This window comes from Impatiens glandulifera, chromosome 9 (genome assembly GCF_907164915.1).
Source record: "Impatiens glandulifera chromosome 9, dImpGla2.1, whole genome shotgun sequence".
In the NCBI taxonomy this organism is placed as follows: domain Eukaryota; kingdom Viridiplantae; phylum Streptophyta; class Magnoliopsida; order Ericales; family Balsaminaceae; genus Impatiens; species Impatiens glandulifera.
In genome coordinates, this window is record NC_061870.1 from 37,142,759 (window position 1) to 37,163,281 (window position 20,523).

The 20,523-nt window shown below is 23.9% G+C and overlaps 5 protein-coding genes across 5 annotated transcripts; all 5 read right to left on the bottom strand.

Moving 5' to 3' along the window:
* Positions 1 to 3,985: 3,985 nt before the first annotated feature.
* On the bottom strand, positions 3,986 to 4,320 carry LOC124916400 (flowering-promoting factor 1-like protein 3). The gene has a single exon (XM_047457111.1). The coding sequence runs from the start codon at positions 4,310 to 4,312 to the stop codon at positions 3,986 to 3,988; it is 327 nt and encodes a 108-aa protein (XP_047313067.1). The 5' UTR covers positions 4,313 to 4,320.
* A 1,940-nt stretch (positions 4,321 to 6,260) lies between these two features.
* On the bottom strand, positions 6,261 to 6,616 carry LOC124916401 (flowering-promoting factor 1-like protein 3). Its single transcript, XM_047457113.1, has one exon. The coding sequence runs from the start codon at positions 6,585 to 6,587 to the stop codon at positions 6,261 to 6,263; it is 327 nt and encodes a 108-aa protein (XP_047313069.1). The 5' UTR covers positions 6,588 to 6,616.
* A 2,190-nt stretch (positions 6,617 to 8,806) lies between these two features.
* Positions 8,807 to 9,133, bottom strand: LOC124916402 (flowering-promoting factor 1-like protein 3). The gene has a single exon (XM_047457114.1). It carries the CDS (start codon positions 9,131 to 9,133, stop codon positions 8,807 to 8,809), a length of 327 nt encoding a protein of 108 aa, XP_047313070.1.
* Positions 9,134 to 16,766: 7,633 nt separating this feature from the next.
* LOC124916403 (flowering-promoting factor 1-like protein 3) lies at positions 16,767 to 17,093 on the bottom strand. Its single transcript, XM_047457115.1, has one exon. It carries the CDS (start codon positions 17,091 to 17,093, stop codon positions 16,767 to 16,769), a length of 327 nt encoding a protein of 108 aa, XP_047313071.1.
* Positions 17,094 to 19,331: 2,238 nt separating this feature from the next.
* Positions 19,332 to 19,660, bottom strand: LOC124916772 (flowering-promoting factor 1-like protein 3). The gene has a single exon (XM_047457536.1). The coding sequence runs from the start codon at positions 19,658 to 19,660 to the stop codon at positions 19,334 to 19,336; it is 327 nt and encodes a 108-aa protein (XP_047313492.1). The 3' UTR covers positions 19,332 to 19,333.
* Positions 19,661 to 20,523: the final 863 nt, after the last annotated feature.

Consider the following 20,523-nt stretch of genomic DNA (forward strand, 5'->3'; position numbering starts at 1 on the left):
ATTTATTTAATTTTAAACATGACATAAGAGCCTATGAGCCTGGGCCAAATTTGGGATTCTAGGTGAGGGTTCAATGCAAGAGAATAAATAAAGTTAGATTGGAACATAAACCCTAAGACCACCCACAGGGTGTCAAATTTTTTCATTTAACATACTGCCACGTCAGCTTAACACCTCTTTTAACACTCACTTTTTAACATGTTATACAGCAGCGTGTTATTCAAGGTATCAATATTATTCATCACATGATAAATCAAACATACAAATATTATTGGTTCAATGATGGTTATACGGGTATTGCATGCCAAAGTTGGGTGGCATCATATATTGTTGTGGAATATTAGGATGGATTCCGATATTCATGGGATCTTCCGGACGTTCAATGTTTTGGTTCGAAGGTTGTATATTTGGGTTTTGAGCTTGATTTAGGAAGTAATTTGGAAAGAAGTTGTAGTTTTGTGAAGGATCCATGAAAGAGTTTGAAGATTTCAAAAGAAAGGTGATATAAACAAGGATGATAATATGGTAGAAAATTTCTGAAAATTTTTGGTGTCCAAATGACACAAACCAAGTCTCTATTTATAGATCGTGAAAAATAAAAAATATTGATATAATTTTTTTTTTATTGATCAATTATTATTAAAATGTATTTTTAAAATAAGAAAACTAAAATCAAAAGGTAGATATTATCCTGCCACATGGCAGCCTCTCATTGGGCCAAACAAAATTTGACACCCATGTCAAATTTTGACACCCAAAATTTGACACTCACTTTTGCCCCCTGCTGCCTCCAACCCTCCTTTTTTGACACCCAAATGACACCCCAAATGTCCCCTACTGCGGCTGGTCTAATTAACTATCTCGAGATCATAAAAGTAATAATTTATTATTTATTTGGATTGACAAGAATCTATTAATTTTTATACAAATTAATTAATTACACAAATAAGAATTTCAATAACATATTAAGTAAGCTCAAATGTAAAAAGTGATGCATCTTATATTTAAAAAATAAATAAATATAAATTTCAATACATTAAACTTTCACATGTCTAAGTCAAATATTTGGTATAATGCAATATTAATACCACATAGAATCACTAGTTGTTTGTATATATTAATATTATTACATTAAATCTTTACTAACAATACCTTAATTATCTATCTATATATATATATGATATAGAAATGATAAACAAGAATATTACATGTCTATCTAGTTTCAGGGTATGTATGTATAGACCTTTCGAAATGAATATATATATATATATTGTTATTGTTTTGAATGCGGAACAAATTGGTCCTACTCCTCGTGAAGAACATTATCTGGTTGCATGAAGAGGGTTATAGAACACCCTTGCCACCATTTGCTTCGGACCACAACAACTTTCTCCAAATTTGATAGTTTCTTTTTCAACTTTTTCTTACCAGGACCACTTAACTAATTATCCAAATTTTGTTCCAAATAGTTATGGATATATATATATAATATATATACCTTTAGGATGTACTTTGATCGTGATTTGTAGCCAGTTATGTTTTTAGTATAAGTCTTATTTGAAAAATGAAAAAATAAAATAGAAGAGCTTTTCTAATTTGATATTATTCCCTTTTTCTTTTTGTTAGAAGCTATTGGTATTTTATTTTTAAAAAATTGGCTTTCTTTCATTTATCCATAATACCATGAAGATTATACTAATTGTGGACACAATCATATGCTCAAACAAAAATCAAGTTATGATACATAGATTCTACCATGTATCCGGTACGTTGTTCTTATTGTATTCTCTCTAGCAGAAATTTTAAAAAATAACAATGAGTTTTTTTTTTTTTAAATATAATAAACTAGCATGACTTCACTGCACTCTAATGGGTTTAGAATAAAAAATAATAATTATTTTGATAACTTAACTTCTCTAATTGTTGAGAAGACTTACAAAACACGGTTGGGATCCTTTCTTACTAAAGGGTCTTGTGCCATCTTAGGGAGGGGTATGATTTTTTTTAATAATAAGTCTTTCATATTATATATTATTTAAAAAATTATTTATATTAATATTAATTCAAGATATAAACAATTTTTTTTTAATAAATATAAGTAATTTTATATTTATTATATATAAACAAATATTTTTTTATAAATGCACATATTTTTATATTTATTTGTTACCTTATATATATATTTTATTATTTTTCATCATTAATTTTATATAAATACATTTTATTTTTTATCATATACTTTTTCTCATATATATATATATATATATATATATATATATATATATATATATATATATATATATATATATATATATATATATATATATATATATATATATATAATATTTTCTTTATGAGTATAAATATTTTTTATGTTAATATAAAAATGAACTAATTGGTAATAAATATTAGATACAAAATATATATACATACACAAAATAATAAAATTATTTCAACAATCATAAATATCTACCGGTTTAAGTGTTCACATTTCATGTTAAAGACCAGAGTTCGAATCTCAAAACATGCAAATTTATATTTTCAAGGTGCCGCAACTTTTAAAAAATGATAAGCATCTAATGGTGTGAGGTCGGAATTAGGGGTTGGTATGACAAATATTTGAAAGTCTGAGGACTCGAGATAGAGGTCGGGTGGTGGGTGATTTGTCGAGTGTGATGTCGGAATTAGTGGGTGGTTTATCGAGTGTTTGAAAGTCTGAGGTCTCGAGATAAAGGTCGGGTGATGGATGGTTTGTCGAGTGTGAGATCGGAATTAGTGATTGGTATGACGAGTATTTGAAAGTCTAAGGTCTCGAGATAAAGATCGAGTGGTGGGTGGTTTATCGAGTGTGAGGTCAGAATTAGTGATTGGTATGACGAGTATTTGAAAGTCTAAGATCTCGAGATAGAGGTCGGGTGGTGGGTGGTTTGTCAAGTTGACGTGAGGTCGGAATTAGTTGTTGATTTGGCGAGCATTTGAAAGTGTGAGGTCATGAAATGGAAGTCGGGTGGTGGGTGATTTGTCGAGTGTAAGATCAGAATTAATGGTTGGTTTGACGAACATTTAAAAGTGTGAGATCACGAGATGGAGGTCGGGTGGTGGGTGGTTTTTCGAGTGTGAGGTCAGAATTAGTGGGTGGTTTAGTGAACATTTGAAAGTGTGAGATTCACGAGATGTAGGACAGATGGTGGGTGATTTTTCGAGTGTGAGGTCGGAATTAGTGAGTGGTTTAGTGAGCATTTGAAAGGGTGAGTAAAAGAGATATTGTCTAAGATTGGTGAGTGAATTGTCGAGAGATAGAGACATGAAAAAGTGTAAGTCACAAGATTATGGTCATTGGGTAGTTTGTCGATGGGAATAAAGAGACATATGAAAAAGTGTGAGTCACAAGATAAAGATCAATTGAAGAGTTAATGGTTGAGTTTGATAAAATATAAGAGGTGTGTCATCAATTGAAGTCGACTAAGATTGATGGGCGGTTTGCCGAATGGATAAAAAATGTATATAAAAAAGTGTCAGTCACAATATAATGGTCAATTGAAGAGTTAAGATTAAAGTTAACTTTATCTAAAATATTTATAAATAAATAATATTATATATATATTCTTATTGAATCTGTAAAAATACTGTTTTTATTTATGTACGCATTTTGGGTTAATTATTACAAATTATAATTTGGAACTAATTAATACGATTCTTAAAAAATGTGTTGAATACTCTCTTGTTAATCATGCAAATAAATATTATGATTTGTATTATTGGATTTTTTATGCAACTAAATGACCTTTGATATATTAATCAATTTTTTTTCAACTGAAGAAATCAGATAGGTATTTTTTATGGAACAAACAAACACTTAATTAAGTTAAATTGCTTCTAATCACAAACTATATATATACATTTGGTCAACGACCAAAATAACACTTACTATGTTAGCTACAAATAAACTTGTATTCATTCTAATAGGAGACAGGAACAACTTAAATTACATGAGGACAATATCTCTGACTTCGAACACATTTTTGTTCTTGACGATGATGTCAAACATGTGCATAGGTTTAAAGTGACAAAAATCTCTTGGGAGGGAGATGAGGTGGATGGTGGAGCTCTTATGGAATTGAAGTAGGTCTGGTTCGTCGTAGTAACGTTCCCAACCGAGCGAGACCAACTTCTTCTCAAGAATAGAGTATGAAGAGATGACTTCATCCGTAGAAACATGAACCAACACTTTTTTCCTCTGCATATACCCCTGATTCGACTCGTTTTCCACCAGACGAACTACTCCATTTTTGAACAACCAAACTCCCGACATTTAAACTAATATAAGGAAAGTATATATGTTTGTAGAGAGATATGACTTGGTAGGACTAACTAACTGAAGTTGGAGATGAGATTTTGAAGGGGGCGGAGAATGGATATATATAGATTTACTGGAAAGGTCTATATCAAGAAAGATAGCTAGATCGATCATATCAAATTAGATGCGGGCTGGACGACACTATGCAAATGCACGTGATCATATATGATATATTCGATTAATTTATTCGTCTTTATGTTTTGGTCTAATCATATATGAGATATATATCGAGTCCAAATTGGTAGCAATACTATTGTTGTGGTCTCTTAAATGTGTGACAAATTGATTCTTCTACTTGTGAAATTTATGGTCCCTTCCCTCGTGAAGAGAGTTATATATATTATGACAATATTCTTGCCACCATTTGCATCGGACCACAATATTATCCATACCAACATCCTTTGAATTTCTTTGATTGTGTCGATATTCTTTCTTTACTTTATGGACCACTTTATTAATATTTCTTACAATGGTTTGGATAATTTATGATCTATATAATATATCTTATAACTTCTTATTTTTTTTTTTTTTTTGCTACAATCACATTATAAGATTTTTTTTACTTCCAAAGATATAAGTCCTTCGAATTTAAAAGAAGTCAAAGTTTCATTATTTTTTTAGAAATGGAATTTGTTAGCATGTAAATTACAATTTATATACAAATGATTAATATGGACTAATTAATGACATCATATATATGTACACAGATCAAATGATAATCATTTTTTCTTCTTTTATTTGTAGAAATGATTGTAAATAACTAATCAAGGTGGTCCATTAGACATCAAAGTTTTATTCATTTTTTTAGAAACGGTTTAATTAATGACATCATATATAATTAACTAATAAAGGTTTTCTTCTTTTATTTATAGAAATTATTGTCAATTAACAAGTAGAAAAATTCGCCTTAAAAGATCAAAATGTCACGGGTGGATTCTCACTTAAAGCGTTTTAAATGTAAGCGAAATGTACGAAGGTGAGGTGTAATGCTAATTCTCTTTAATTAAAAATAATTTTAAGATTATTATCACTTATTTAAATAAATTATTAATTAGTCTAAAAAGAAATGGGACAGTGTTGTAGACACATTTTGTATCCCTATAATCAAGTTGAAATTTCAAATGATTTTGACAACAAATATATATTAACATTTTGACCACAAATAAATAAGAATTGAAAAATTACAACTTTTTCAAACTATGTGAAAGATTACAAGTTATGGCCTTTTGTGATTTTTGAACGTGGATGCAAAAATGTTTCATCATTTCAAATTATTAAACTTTTTTTTAACCAAAAAAAAAAGGTAGATTTATAAAGTTTTTTCTTAGTATAATATTTTCTATTTTTTTCATTTGTCATACTCAATATATATAACTATTAATGCCCTTATCAAGATTTAATTTTGAACCTTTATCTTAACAATCAAATTTGACCTAGTTGTGCATATTTCATTTCCTCTTTTTCTCATTAGATTTTTCTTTCCTCTTTCTTTTAGTTGATATTTACTCTAGTTCTCTTTACATTTTATGAACATTTCTTAGCTTAATTTGTCATACTTTAAATAAATTCGAGCAAAATTAAAAAATTTCATATCATTCCTTCAAAACAAAATTTTTTTCCTACAAAGTTTGTTTAACTAAAAAGTACGTAAATTAAGAGGCAAATAAATTCAAATTCACATATTCATTTATATATAAATGAAGAAATGTTGAGTACATTTAAAAAGACAATTAAGGCAAGTACCAAAGTCTGACTCTTGATCTAATAGTGATTCATACAAGCATTAATGACCAAATACATACCCAAACAATGACAGTTATGTTCATACTAAACCTACAAACCTTTCAACTAATTAAAAGATTCGATGAGAAATCCAAATGGAGGTAAGTAATTAGTAATTGGTTTACATCATGATTATATCTCTTACTTCAAAGACATTCTTGTTCTTAACAACAATATCGAACATGTGCATAGACTTGAATCGGCAAAAGTCCGTGGGAAGGGAGATGAGGTGAATGGTGGAGCTCTTGTGAAACTGAAGGAGGTCTGGATCATCGTAGTAGCGTTCCCACCCGAGGGATGCCAACTTCTTCGCAAGAACGGAGTATGAAGTGATTACTTCATCCGTCGAAACGTGAACCAACACTTTCCTCTTTTGCATATACCCCTGGTTCGATTCATTCTCCACCAAACGAACCACACCGTTTTTGAATAACCAAACACCCGACATTTAAATATATATTTAATGAAAGTTCTTAACTAGACTAGAGAGATTATTTGAAATTGAAGATGGGATTTTGAGGGGAAGGAAAATGGGTATATATAGAGAGAAAGATTTAACTTGGAGAGATCAGGCAAATTAAGTGGAAAGAAATTGGCCCACGTACACACGTGTATGTGATATTCTACCCTTATCCACCTTTTAATTTGGTCTCACAAAGAATGTTCTTATTAATTTAATTTGAAACATGACTATATATATTGAGTATATATGGCCATGCATGGGGTCCAATTTGGGAATACATATTCTAGGGCGAGGGTGCAATGCATGAGAATATATAAAGTTGGATTGCGATGAATTTAATTTATTTTATTATATTGGGATTGAGATGAATTCATTCTTTTTTTCTCTATAGGCTATAACATTTAAATACATTAATTAAACTTTCATAAGCACAAGATAAATATGCAGAATTATACAAATGAGTTAAGTATATATATAGTAATATTATATTTTCACGGTCTTTCGAATGCTGGTCTTTCGAATGCTGGACAAACTGGTCCTACTCCTCGTGAAGCGCATGATGAAGCGGGTTATAAGACACCATTGCCACCATTTGGCCCGGACCACAACTTTATCCACACTAACTTTCTCGGAATTTCATTGATTGTGGCCTTATTTCTCCACTCTTTCTTAAGCAATGGACCACCTTATTATTTGGAACAAAATTTGGATAGGTTATATATATATTTTTGTGATAAATGTAGATTTTACTATATTTTATAAATTAAATGCACATTAAAAAAGAATAAATAAAATGTTGCTCTTGCCTAGCATAAACTTGATTTTAATGTTCAACAAAACAGTTAATGTAAAAAATTAATTGAGCAATTCAATTTTTTTTTAAGATTTAAGAAAATGTTGAAAGAACTAGAAAGTTAAATTCTAAAAAAAAAACATAAGAAAATTCATAGTTTAGTTATCTATGATAGGAAGAGACGAGAGATCTGATGTTGGAGATGCTCCAACGGTGACTGACATATTTGTAAAAACTTTGTCCATTCGAGTAATTTGAGATTTCTACACGTGTGCTTTGATTAACAAATTATAACTTCACCAAGATGAAGATAAAAGTAAATAAAAGTTCACAAATTAATATTAAGTGGATAAAAACTTTTTCTTGTTGAAAAACTTGAAACTTTTCGTTTATAAATGGCGTGAATAATATACTTATTATGGAAAAATAAATTGAACATTAATCAAGTTTTGACAATAAGTTTAGTTTGAAAGCACAAAAATGTACAATATCATGAATGAAACATAAAAAAAAAATACATCAAACATGCACATAAATGTCAATGTAGTAAAATCAACATGACACTAATAAAATATATAGATTTTTAAAAGAACTCAATTCAATTCGATATGAATATGAATGTCTTTATCTTGATTTAATTTGGACATTTAGTTTGACAATCAAAATTGACGTGGATATGCATCTTTTTTTGCTTTGATTTTTCTTTCCTCAATGCCTTTTTAATCAAGTTTTGCTCTTAATTTTTTTTTTGCGTTTTATCAACATCTTAATTTGTCATTGCTAACCGAAAAGGCAATAAAATATTTCATATCACTCTTTTAGAACAATTCATCTAATTAAAAATATTGGTCCTAATCTATAACAAGCAAATAAATGATGAAATGTTGTCTTACATGAAAACTTCATTTTTACCGCACAAACATTAAAAAAAACCGAATACATGTATACGATTTAATCAACTACATGTATCCAAAAGTAGGTGCTTCTTATTGGATGCTCTTTGGCATAAATTAAAAAAAAAAATAGCAATGAGTTTTTTTTTAAATACAATAAAAAAATATTAATTTGACAGCTTAATTTCTCTAATTGTTGAGAAGACCCGCAAAAGGCTGTTGGAATCCTCTATTACGAAAAGGCTCGTGTGTCCTCTAACAAGGAAGATAAAAATGTACTATTATTAGATATTTTACATAACTAAATGACTTTCCATATATATATATTAATCAAATTTTATTTTTCCAACTGAAAAAATTAGACAGGTAGTTTTCATGGAACAAACAAACATTTAATTAAGTTATATTGCTTACTATATAATATACATTTGGTCAACGACCAAAATAGTGACACTTACTATGTTAGCTAGAAATAAACTAGTGTTCATTCTAATAGGAGATCACAAGAACAACTTAAATTACATGAGGACAATATCTCTGACTTCGAACACATTTTTGTTCTTGACGACGATGTCAAACATGTGCATAGGTTTAAAGTGACAAAAATCTCTTGGGAGGGAGATGAGGTGGATGGTGGAGCTCTTATGGAATTGGAGTAGGTCCGGTTCATCGTAGTAACGTTCCCAACCGAGCGAGACCAACTTCTTCTCAAGAACAGAGTATGAAGAAATGACTTCATCCGTAGAAACATGAACCAACACTTTTTTCCTCTGCATATACCCCTGATTCGACTCGTTTTCCACCAGACGAACCACCCCATTTTTGAATAACCAAACTCCCGACATTTAAACTAATATAATTATATAAGGAAAGTATATATTGTTTGGAGAGAGATATGAGTAATTGGTAGGACTAGCTAGTTGAAGTTGGAGATGAGATTTTGAAGGGGGCGGAGAATGGATATATATAGATTAATTGGAAAGGTCTATATCGAGAAAGATAGCTAGATCGATCGTATCAAATTAGATGCGGGCTGGACTACACTATGGACATGCACGTGATCATATATGATATATTCGATCATTTTATTCGTCTTTAGTTTTGGTTTAATCATAAATGAGCTAGATATATATTGGTAGTAATATTATGGTTGTGGTCTCTTAAATGTGTGACAAGTTGATCTACTCGTGAAACTTATGGTCCCGCCCCTCGTGAAGAGAAATATATATATTATGACAATATTCTTGCCACCATTTGCAATCGGACCACAATATTATCCATACCAACATCCTTGGAATTTCTTTGATTGGGTCTATATATATTCTTTCTTTACTTTATGGACCACTTTATTAATATTTAAGACAAGGTTTGGATAACTTATCTATATAATATATCTTATAACTTTATATTTTTCACTACAATCACATTATAAGATTTTTTTTTTTACTTCCAAAGATATAAGTCCTTTGAATTTTAAAAGAAGTCAAAGTTTCATTCATTTTTTTAGAAACGGAATTTGTATGTATGTAATTACAATTTATATACTAATGATTAATATGGACTAATTAATTAATGACATTATATATATATATATATTGATGATAATCATTTTTTCTTCTTTTATTTGTAAAAATTATTGTAATTAATTCATTAAGGTAGTTCATTAGAAAAAAAATGACTTAAAAAACTAAAATATCACGGGTTGAATTCTCACTAAAAGCGTTTTGAATGAAAGTGAAATATTATGAATGCGGGATGTAATGTTAGTTCTCTTTACTTAAAAAAAAATAAATTATTGTCACTTATTTAAATAAATTAATAATTAATTAGAAAAAGTATGGTAGACACATTTTGTATCCATATAATTAAGTTGAAATTTCAAATGATTTTGACCATACAAATATATATTAACATTTTGACCACAAATAAATTGAGAATTAAAAATGACAACTTTTCCAAACTATGTGAAAGGTCATGAGTTATGGCCTTTTGTGATTTTTGAACGTGGATCCCTGAAAGTTTCATCATTTCAAATTATTACCCTTTTTTCCAAAAAAAAAGGGTAGATTTATAAAGTTTTTTCTTAGTATAATATTTTCTATTTTTTCATTTGTCATACTCAATATATATAACTATTAATGCCCTTATCAAGATTTGATTTTGGACTTTTATCTTAACAATCAAATTTGACCCTAGTTGTACATATTTCATTTCCTATTTTCTCCTTAGATTTTTCTTTCCTCTTTCTTTTAATCGAAATTTACTCTAGTTCTCTTTTACATTTTATCAACATTTCTTAGCTCAGTTTGTCATACTTTTGAAAAATTCGAGCAAGAATTAAAAGATTTCATATCATTCATTCAAAACAACTTTTTTTGAACAAAGTTCAATTATTAACTGAAAATGTATGTAAATTAAGAGGCAAATAAATTCAAATTCACACATTCATTTATATATAAATGAAGAAATGTTGAGTACAATTAAAGACACCGAAGTCTGACTCTTAATCTATTCGTGATTCATATATACATTAATCAACTACATACTCAAACAATGACAGTTATGTTGATACTAAACCTACAAACCTTTCAACTAATTAAAAGATTCGATGAGGAATCCAAATTGGTTTACATCATGATTATATCTCTTACTTCAAAGACATTCATGTTCTTGACAACAAAATAAGTTGCTCTCGTAAGGCTTGTTTTACTTTATAACTCTATTTTTTCCTCTTTTGTTTTGATATCACGAATCTTTCTTCGAATGAATGACCAAAGAACTACATAATATTGAGCAATTAAAAAAACCACCATTTTGTTGAAAACAATACTAGTTTATTTAGTTTTTGTCTTTGTTTAGTAATAGGCGGACAAATCATTTTATGTACGTTTAGAAAAGTTTAATAAATATCTCAAATATTTTGTTTATTAATCAACTATTGGTTTGGTTTGAAAGAGGCTATAATGGACAATCTTAAACTTGGAAAAAACATAAAAAAAATACTGGAGAAGAAACAAAGAAGACAAAAAATTACTTTGGTGTCTGACGACCAATAAGAAATTAAGGCATCCACGTGTCTTCAAGAGAGTTTACCTAAATATCCCCCAAATAGTGGATGATAGAAGGACTCCCTAGTACAAGATAATCAATAATTTATTAATTAATTATAACTCCACCAATCACTTATTTTCATTTTTTTACCCTTTCCATTTTTTAAAACCACAACCAAGCACAACCTTAGTATCCATTAATAACCCCTAAATTGCATTGGACTGCTAACTTATTAAACAATGTTTTACGAAAAGAAAAGAGAGAAAATAGAAACTTAGAATATCGTTTTATAATGTATTTAAAAGATTGACGATGAATTTACATATTATTTGGAGTATAAATAATGTAAGCCTTAATTCATCTAAATTACTCTTATGAAAATACAGAAAGTCCCAAATCGGGCCTAGGGATGGTAACATGCTTACCCGCTGGATAGTGAAGTACCTATTTCCGAACTCACATTTTATTTTATTACTCGACTCCGAACTTGATGAGTATCTCTATTTATATTCTCATTTTCAATTCGTCGGGTATCCGATTTCCGACGGATAACTAATTATCCAATGAAAATATGAATTTATATTTGTTATTCTCTAAATATTTAAAACACAAATTAAAATATTAATTATTTGCATGGTTATGTTGTACAAATTGAAACATATTTATTACATATTTGAATTCAACCAAAATTAAAAAAAATATAAAAAAGTTAGAATAAATATTTTTGGAAATAAAGAGTATAGAGTGATTTGGGAGAGAACATATTTTGTGTTATTAAATAATGAAATATTAAGAATAATATTAATAATAATAATAATATTAATATTAATAATAATATTTTTAATATTATTTTTAATAATAATATTATTAATATTAATATTATTATAATTATCATTAATATTATTATTAATATTAATAATATTATTAATAATAATATTATTATTAATATTATTATTAATGTTATTAATATTATTATTAATATTATTATTATGAAAATTATTAATATTATTATTATTATTAATATTAATAATTATATTATTAATAATATTAATATTATTATTATTAATATTATGAATATTATTAGTATTATTAATATTATTATTATTAATAATATTATTATTAATATTATGAATATTATTAATATTATTATTATGAATATTATTAATAATAATTAATATTATTATTAATAATAATTAAGATTATTATTAATAATATTATTAATATTAATAATAATATTATTATTAATAATAATATTATTATAAATATTAATAATATTATTATTATTAATAATAATATTATTATAAATATTATTAATATTATTATTTGTAAAAAATTAATATTTTTATATATAAAAAAATTATTAATAATATTAATATTATTATTATTAATATTATGAATATTATTAGTATTATTAATATTATTAGTATTAATATTATTAATATTATTAATAATATTAATAATAATTAATATTATTATTAATAATAATATTAATAATAATATTTTTATTAATAATAATATTAATAATAATATTTTTATTAATATTATTATTAATAATATTAATAATAATAATAATATTATTAATAATAATATTAATATTATTATTAATAATAATAATATTATTAATAATAATATTAATAATAATAATAATAATAATATTAATAATATTAATAATATTAATATTATTAATAATATTATTATTATTAATATTATTATTATAAAAATTAATATTATTATATAAAAAATTATAATAATGATATAAAACACAATAATTAATAATATTATTGGAGTACACAATTTTTTTGAGAGAATAAGAAGAAAATGCCTTGTAATATTAATATTAATAATAATAATAATAATAATAATAATAATAATAATATTAAAAGTAATATTAATAATAATAATATTAATAATTTTAATAATATTAATTTTAATATTAATATCATTAATTAATATTAATAATAATATTATTAATAATAATAATAATAATATTAATATTAATATTATTATTATTATTTTTATTTTTATTTATAATATTAATATTATTAACAATATTAATATTATTAATAATAAAATTAATAATAATAGTAATATTAATAATAATAATAATAATTATAATATTAATAATATTAATAATATTAATAATATTTATAATATTTATAATATTTATAATATTTATAATATTAATAATATTTATAATAATATTAATATTAATATTAATATTATAAATAATAATATTATTATTATTATAATAATATTATTATTATTAATATTTTATTAATATTATTATTATTATTTTTATTTATAATATTAATATTATTAACAATATTAATATTATTAATATTATTAATAATAAAATTAATAATAATAGTAATATTAATAATAATAATAATAATATTAATAATAATAATAATATTAATAATAATATTTATAATATTTATAATATTTATAATATTAATAATATTAATAATATTAATAATATTAATAATATTAATAATATTAATAATATTAATAATATTAATAATATTAATATTTATAATATTAATATTAATAATATTATTAATATTATTAATATTAATAATATAAATATTAATAATAATATTAATAATAATATTAATAATAATATTATTATTATTAATATTATTAAAATTATTAAAATTATTAATATTATTAATATTATTATAATTAATAATAATAATATAATTATTATTAATATTATTAATAATATTAATATATTAATAATATTATTATTATTATTAATAAAAATAATAAAAAGATTATTATTAATATTAATAATAATAATATTATTATTAATATTAATAATAATCTTTTTATTATTAATAATAATATTAATAATAATAATATTATTATTATTAATAATAATATTATTATTAATATTAATATTATTATTATTAATATTATTAATATTATTAATAATAATATTAATAATATTAATTAATAATAATAATATTAATATTATTATTATTATTAATATTACTATTATTATTATTATTATTATTATTATTTTTAAATTGATTTTTGGAAAAATATTCTTGAGGCAAATTATTCTTTATTTTTATGGTTGTCAGAAAACAGTAGTAAAGATAACTGGGTGTTTCGAGTCGAAGATTTACATATTAATATTATTATTAATATTACTATTATTATTAATAATATTATTAATATTAATGTTATTATTATTAATATTAATATTATTGTTATTATTATTAATATTATTATTGTTATTAATATTAATAATAATATTAATAAAAATAATAATAATAATATTATTATTAAAATAAAAATAATAATATTAATATTATTATTAATATTATTAATATTAATATAATAATATTAATATTAATATTATTAGTAATAATAATATTATTATTAATATTAATCATATTAATAATAATATTATTAGTAATAATAATATTATTATTAATATTAATAATATTAATAATAATAATATTATTAATCTTAATTATATTAATATTATTAAAATTATTAATATTAATATTATTAATATTATTAAAATTATTAATATTAATATTATTAATATTAATAATATTAATATTATTAATATTAATAATAATGTTATTGATAATAATAATATTATTAATATTAATAATAATGTTATTAATAATAATAATATTATTAATATTATTATTATTATTAATATTAATAACTATAATAATATTAATAATATTATTAATAATAATAATATTATTATTATTATTATTAATAATAATATTATTATTATTATTAATAATAATAATATTATTAATATTAATAATAATAATATTATTAATATTAATAATAATAATAATAATAATATTAATAATATTAATAATAATATTATTATTAATATTAATAATAATATTATTATTATTATTAATATTATGAATATTATTAGTATTAATATTATTAATAATAATTAATATTATTATTAATAATATTATGAATAATAATATTATTATTAATAATAATGTTATTATTAATATTATTATTATTGAAAAATTAATATTTTTATATAAAAAAAATTAGAATAATAATTTTATTATTAAAAATATTAATAATAATAATAATATTAATAATATTAATATTATTAACATTATTATTATTAATAATAATAATATTATTATTATTATTACTATTTTTAATAATAATATTATTATTATAATTTTTTTATATAAAAATATTAATTTTTCATAATAATAATATTAATAATAATATAATTATTAATAATATTATTAATAATAATATTAATTATTATTAATAATATTAATATTATTATTAATATTAATAATATTAATAATATTATTATTATTAAAATTATGAAAATTAATAAAATTATGAAAATTATTATTATTTTTAATAATATTATTAATATTAATATTCTTATTATTAATATTAATAATAATATTATTATTCATAATAATAATATTTATATTAATAATGGATCAAAAAATATTATTAATAATAATAATAATATTAAAATTAATATTAATATTAACATTAATATTAATAATATTATTATTAATATTAATATTAAAATTATTATTAATAATTATAATAATATTATTAATATTAATATTATTATTATTATGAATATTAATATTAATATTATTAATATTAATAATGATATTATTAATAATTATAATATTAATAATAATAATAATAATATTAATATTAATAATAATAATATTAATATCCTTATTTAATTAACCAAAATTTCAAAATATTTTTTATTTTCAAATTATTATTATTTTTTATTTATATATATCAATAATTTTTAAGTATTTTTATTAAAAATAATCTTTATATCTTCACAGTGCCCATTATTCAATTGTTTTCTCTTAATTTTTTTAAAACCATAACCGTACAAGACTTAGATGTTCAAAAGAGCTCAATTGGATATGAATGTATTTATCTAAATTTAATTTGGACACTTAGTTTGGCATTCAAAATCTAGTGGTTATGCATTTTTTATTTTCTTTTTTTCTTTGATTTTTCTTTCCTCGATACCTTTTTAATCCAGCTTTACTCTTACCTTTACTTTTACTCTTACTCTTTTTATCGATATCTTAATTTGTCATCCTACCCGAAAAGACAATAAAACATTTCATATCATTCCTTTAGAACAATTTTCTTTTCCAACAATTCATCTAATAAAAAATATTGGTCCTAATGTAACGAGCAAATAAATTCAAATTCATACATTTATTTATAAATGATGAAATGTTGTCGTACTTAAGAACTTTATTTTTACTGCACAAATATTTAATGAAACTGAATCGTAATATACATTTAATCAACTATGTAGCCAAACAATGAAAATTATATTGCTACTAAACCTACAAACCTTTCTCCTAATTAAAAGATTCGGCGAGGAAGCCAAATGGATGTAAGTGGTTATAAGTTATTGGTTTACATCATGATTATATCTCTTACTTCGAAAACATTCTTGTTCTTGACAACAATATCGAACATGTGCATAGACTTGAAGCGGCAAAAGTCCGTGGGAAGAGAAATAAGATGAATTGTGGAACTCTTGTGAAACTGAAGAAAGTCTGGATCATCGTAATAGCGTTCCCACCCGAGAGGTGCCAACTTCTTCTCAAGAACCGAGTATGAAGTGATCACTTCATCACTAGAAATGTGAACCAACACTTTCCTTTTCTGCATATACCCTTGGTTGGACTCGTTCTCCACCAAACGAACCACCCCATTTTTGAATAACCATACACCCGACATTTAAATATATATGTAACGAAAGTTCTTAACCAAAGAGACTATTTGATAATGTGTAGTTGAAATTGAAGATGAGATTTTGAGAGGGATGAGAATGGGTATATATAGAGAGAAAGATTTAAGTTGGAGATCGAGATCAGCCAAGCGAAAGTGGAAAGGTAATTGTGTCCAAAAAGAATTCAGCCACGCACGTGCACGTGAAATATATTCCACCATTATCCACCTTTTAATTAATTGGTCACACCAAGAATGTTCTTATTAATTTTATTTTATTTTGAAACATGACTATATTCTATAATGAGCGTATACATGGGGGTCCAATTTTGTAATACATATTATGGGGTGATTTTGAAACATGACTATCTAGAGATGTTCATAATTGTTGGATCTTTATTTTATTTTATTTTATTGGGATTGAGATGAATTCAATATTCTTATTCTCTCTTATAACATTTCATTATCAATTAAACTTTCATAAGCCCGAGATAAAAATAAGTTTGAATTTACAAGGTTTGCAATAAGCTTTTATACTAAAAGAAATGAGAATATTATGATAGTGTTGAGTTTTAGAATATGTATTATATTATTATATTCGGTCTCTTGAATGTTGGACAAATCGGTCCTACCCCTCGTGAAGCACATCATTAGCAAGGTTGTAAGACACCCTTGCCACCATTGGCCTAGGACCGCGACTTTATCCATATCAACTCTCTCGGAATTTCATTGATTAATGTTGGCCTTCTTTTTCAACTTTTTTCTACATAATGCATGGACCACTTTTATTATTTGGAACAAAATTTGGATAAGTTATATATATATATATATATATATATATATATATATATATATATATATATATAATATCATGATAATACTATATATTTTGATATAATATTCAAAAGATGTCAAAGATTACATTTTATAAAAAAAATTACATATATCAATAAAGATCAAAACTCGGAAGATATTGGGATGAGGTTTCAACCGAGCTTGATCACGTTTAACCTTTTGGTGTGCGATCTCACACCGTTGTTGAAGATGCAAACACCTCTCTTTGCAAGCTTGCAAGAGAGAACTCAAATAATTCCATCAATATTGTATGCTCAATAAATTTATTAAATAAATGGTCATTAATGACAACAGTTCTCAAAATTTTATGAAACCACCTAAGAATGGATAAAAAAAATATTTGAAAATGCCGAGAAGCAAGGATAAAAAGACAAAGGCAGTAACTTAAAATTTATAGTGGTATAAATTATTATGCAAAAAATCTCATGCACATAAATTTATAGTTATTTGTTTATTTTAATCTTTGTTTAGTTCATGAATCATGACAACATTGGTGTATCAATATATTTTTATTGGCTAGCTTGTTTCAATTATTTAAAAGTCATTTCCTTGAATTTATTTTCCTAAAAAAATCTGCCTATATATATAGTAGAGCCATTGACAACATTTAATTATTTGTTTAGAAATAATTTGCATTTTTTAAATATACAATTCCTTAAAAACACTTTCACGAAATATTTAAATAAGTGACAATACAAAACATTAATGTTTGACCACTATTAATAGATTAAAACAGAGCTCATACATGCATGCTTTATGTATAATTGTACAAAATGTGTGAAGCCTTGCTTTAATGAGTGTTTTTTCATTAACTTTAATCGTTTTGTTGTTACTTCATTGATTGAGAATAGCTCGAGTAGATCTTGACTCCGCCCGAGAACCATGATATCCATACTCCATGAAAATCATCGATCTTTACTCATGATCCTACTCGGTTTTTTTAAAGCCTCAAATTGTGACCCCATAGGTGTGCCTAAAATTCAGTTTCAGTCTTTTAAACTTTGAGTTTTTTTTTTGGTTGTTGGGACTTTCACTATCATTTGATGCTTTATGGTACTGTGAACATACTCTCTTGATTAACTCATTACGTCACAACTTGTATTATTATGGTTTCAATTTTTCTTAATCTAAAAGCAACTTTTAGGTTTGATTAATTAATAGTTTCACACTTATAAAAGGAAAATCACACATTCATTTACAAATGATGAAAAATTAAGTTTGATTAATCTTCATATGTATATACATAATTTAGTCAACTTTATACAATGACCAAAGCTACGTACAACCTTAATTAATTAACTAATTAATTAATCACAAATGGAGGTGGCTCATATATATATAGTTAATAATTAGCTTCCTAGCTAATTAATTGATTTAATTAATTAATTAATTAATTACATGACAATGATATCTCTTACTTCAAAAACATTCTTGTTCTTGACAACGATGTCAAACATGTGCATGGATTTGAATCGGCAGAAGTCTTTGGGAAGAGAGATGAGGTGAACGGTGGAGCTCTTATGAAATTGAAGTAAGTCTGGATCATCGAAATAACGTTCCCACCCGAGAGATGCCAACTTCTTCTCAAGAACCGAGTACGAAGTGATCACTTCATCCGTCGAAATATGAACCAACACTTTTCTCTTCTGCATATACCCCTGATTTGACTCGTTCTCAACTAAATGAATCACTCCGTTTTTAAACAACCAAACCCCCGACATTTAGTTAATGATATAACTAACCTAAGTTGGTGCAATGAAACCCTAGTAGTTGAATTAGTTGAATTTGGAGATGAGATTTTGGTGGGAACTGAGGATGGGTATATATATATATATATATATAGATAAGGGGCAATACATGTGGAAAGGTTTTTGATTGAGTATAAATAAATAAATGATGTGGATATTAATTTGATCTATTAAAAAAAAATTCCAAATCAAATATTGAATCGACACAACCCACGGACTTGCACGTGAACATGATATTCCACCAAATACAATAACGTCTTTAAATTGTTCTCTCTAATTGGTCCAATTTGAATCAGTGCTTTTAATTTTATTTTTTTAGATTCTGTCCCCTTAATGTTATTTCAAGATTGCATAATAAATATTTAAATATATAGTAAGATTGAAAAAAATATAGTTTATGTGTTAAAAGAGTTTCAGATTTAATTCCTATTGAAGTATTATTTTAAATAAAAATATTTATTACTGTGAACTTTGTTAGATTACCCTTAAAGCATCTTTATTCATGACCCAAAAATGGGTCAGGATGCCAGTTATAGTTGATTTTGTGAATTTATCATGACCAATGACCAAAACCACAATCAGGTCATTGAGTCTTGGTTTTTGTCAAATTTTGACAAAAATCATAACCAAACTCATTCAATAAAATGCTGTCATTTGTCAGCATCTGATTGGTTGTCCAGATTTTCTTTATCTCTTATCTTTAAAACCCGATTTTAGTATTATTTATAATTAAAAAAATATATATATATCAAAATTCATAATTTTTCGAGATCTGTAAATAGAGACCAATCTTCCTCTATTTCGGAGCAAAAAAAATCACAATTTTCTCCATTTTT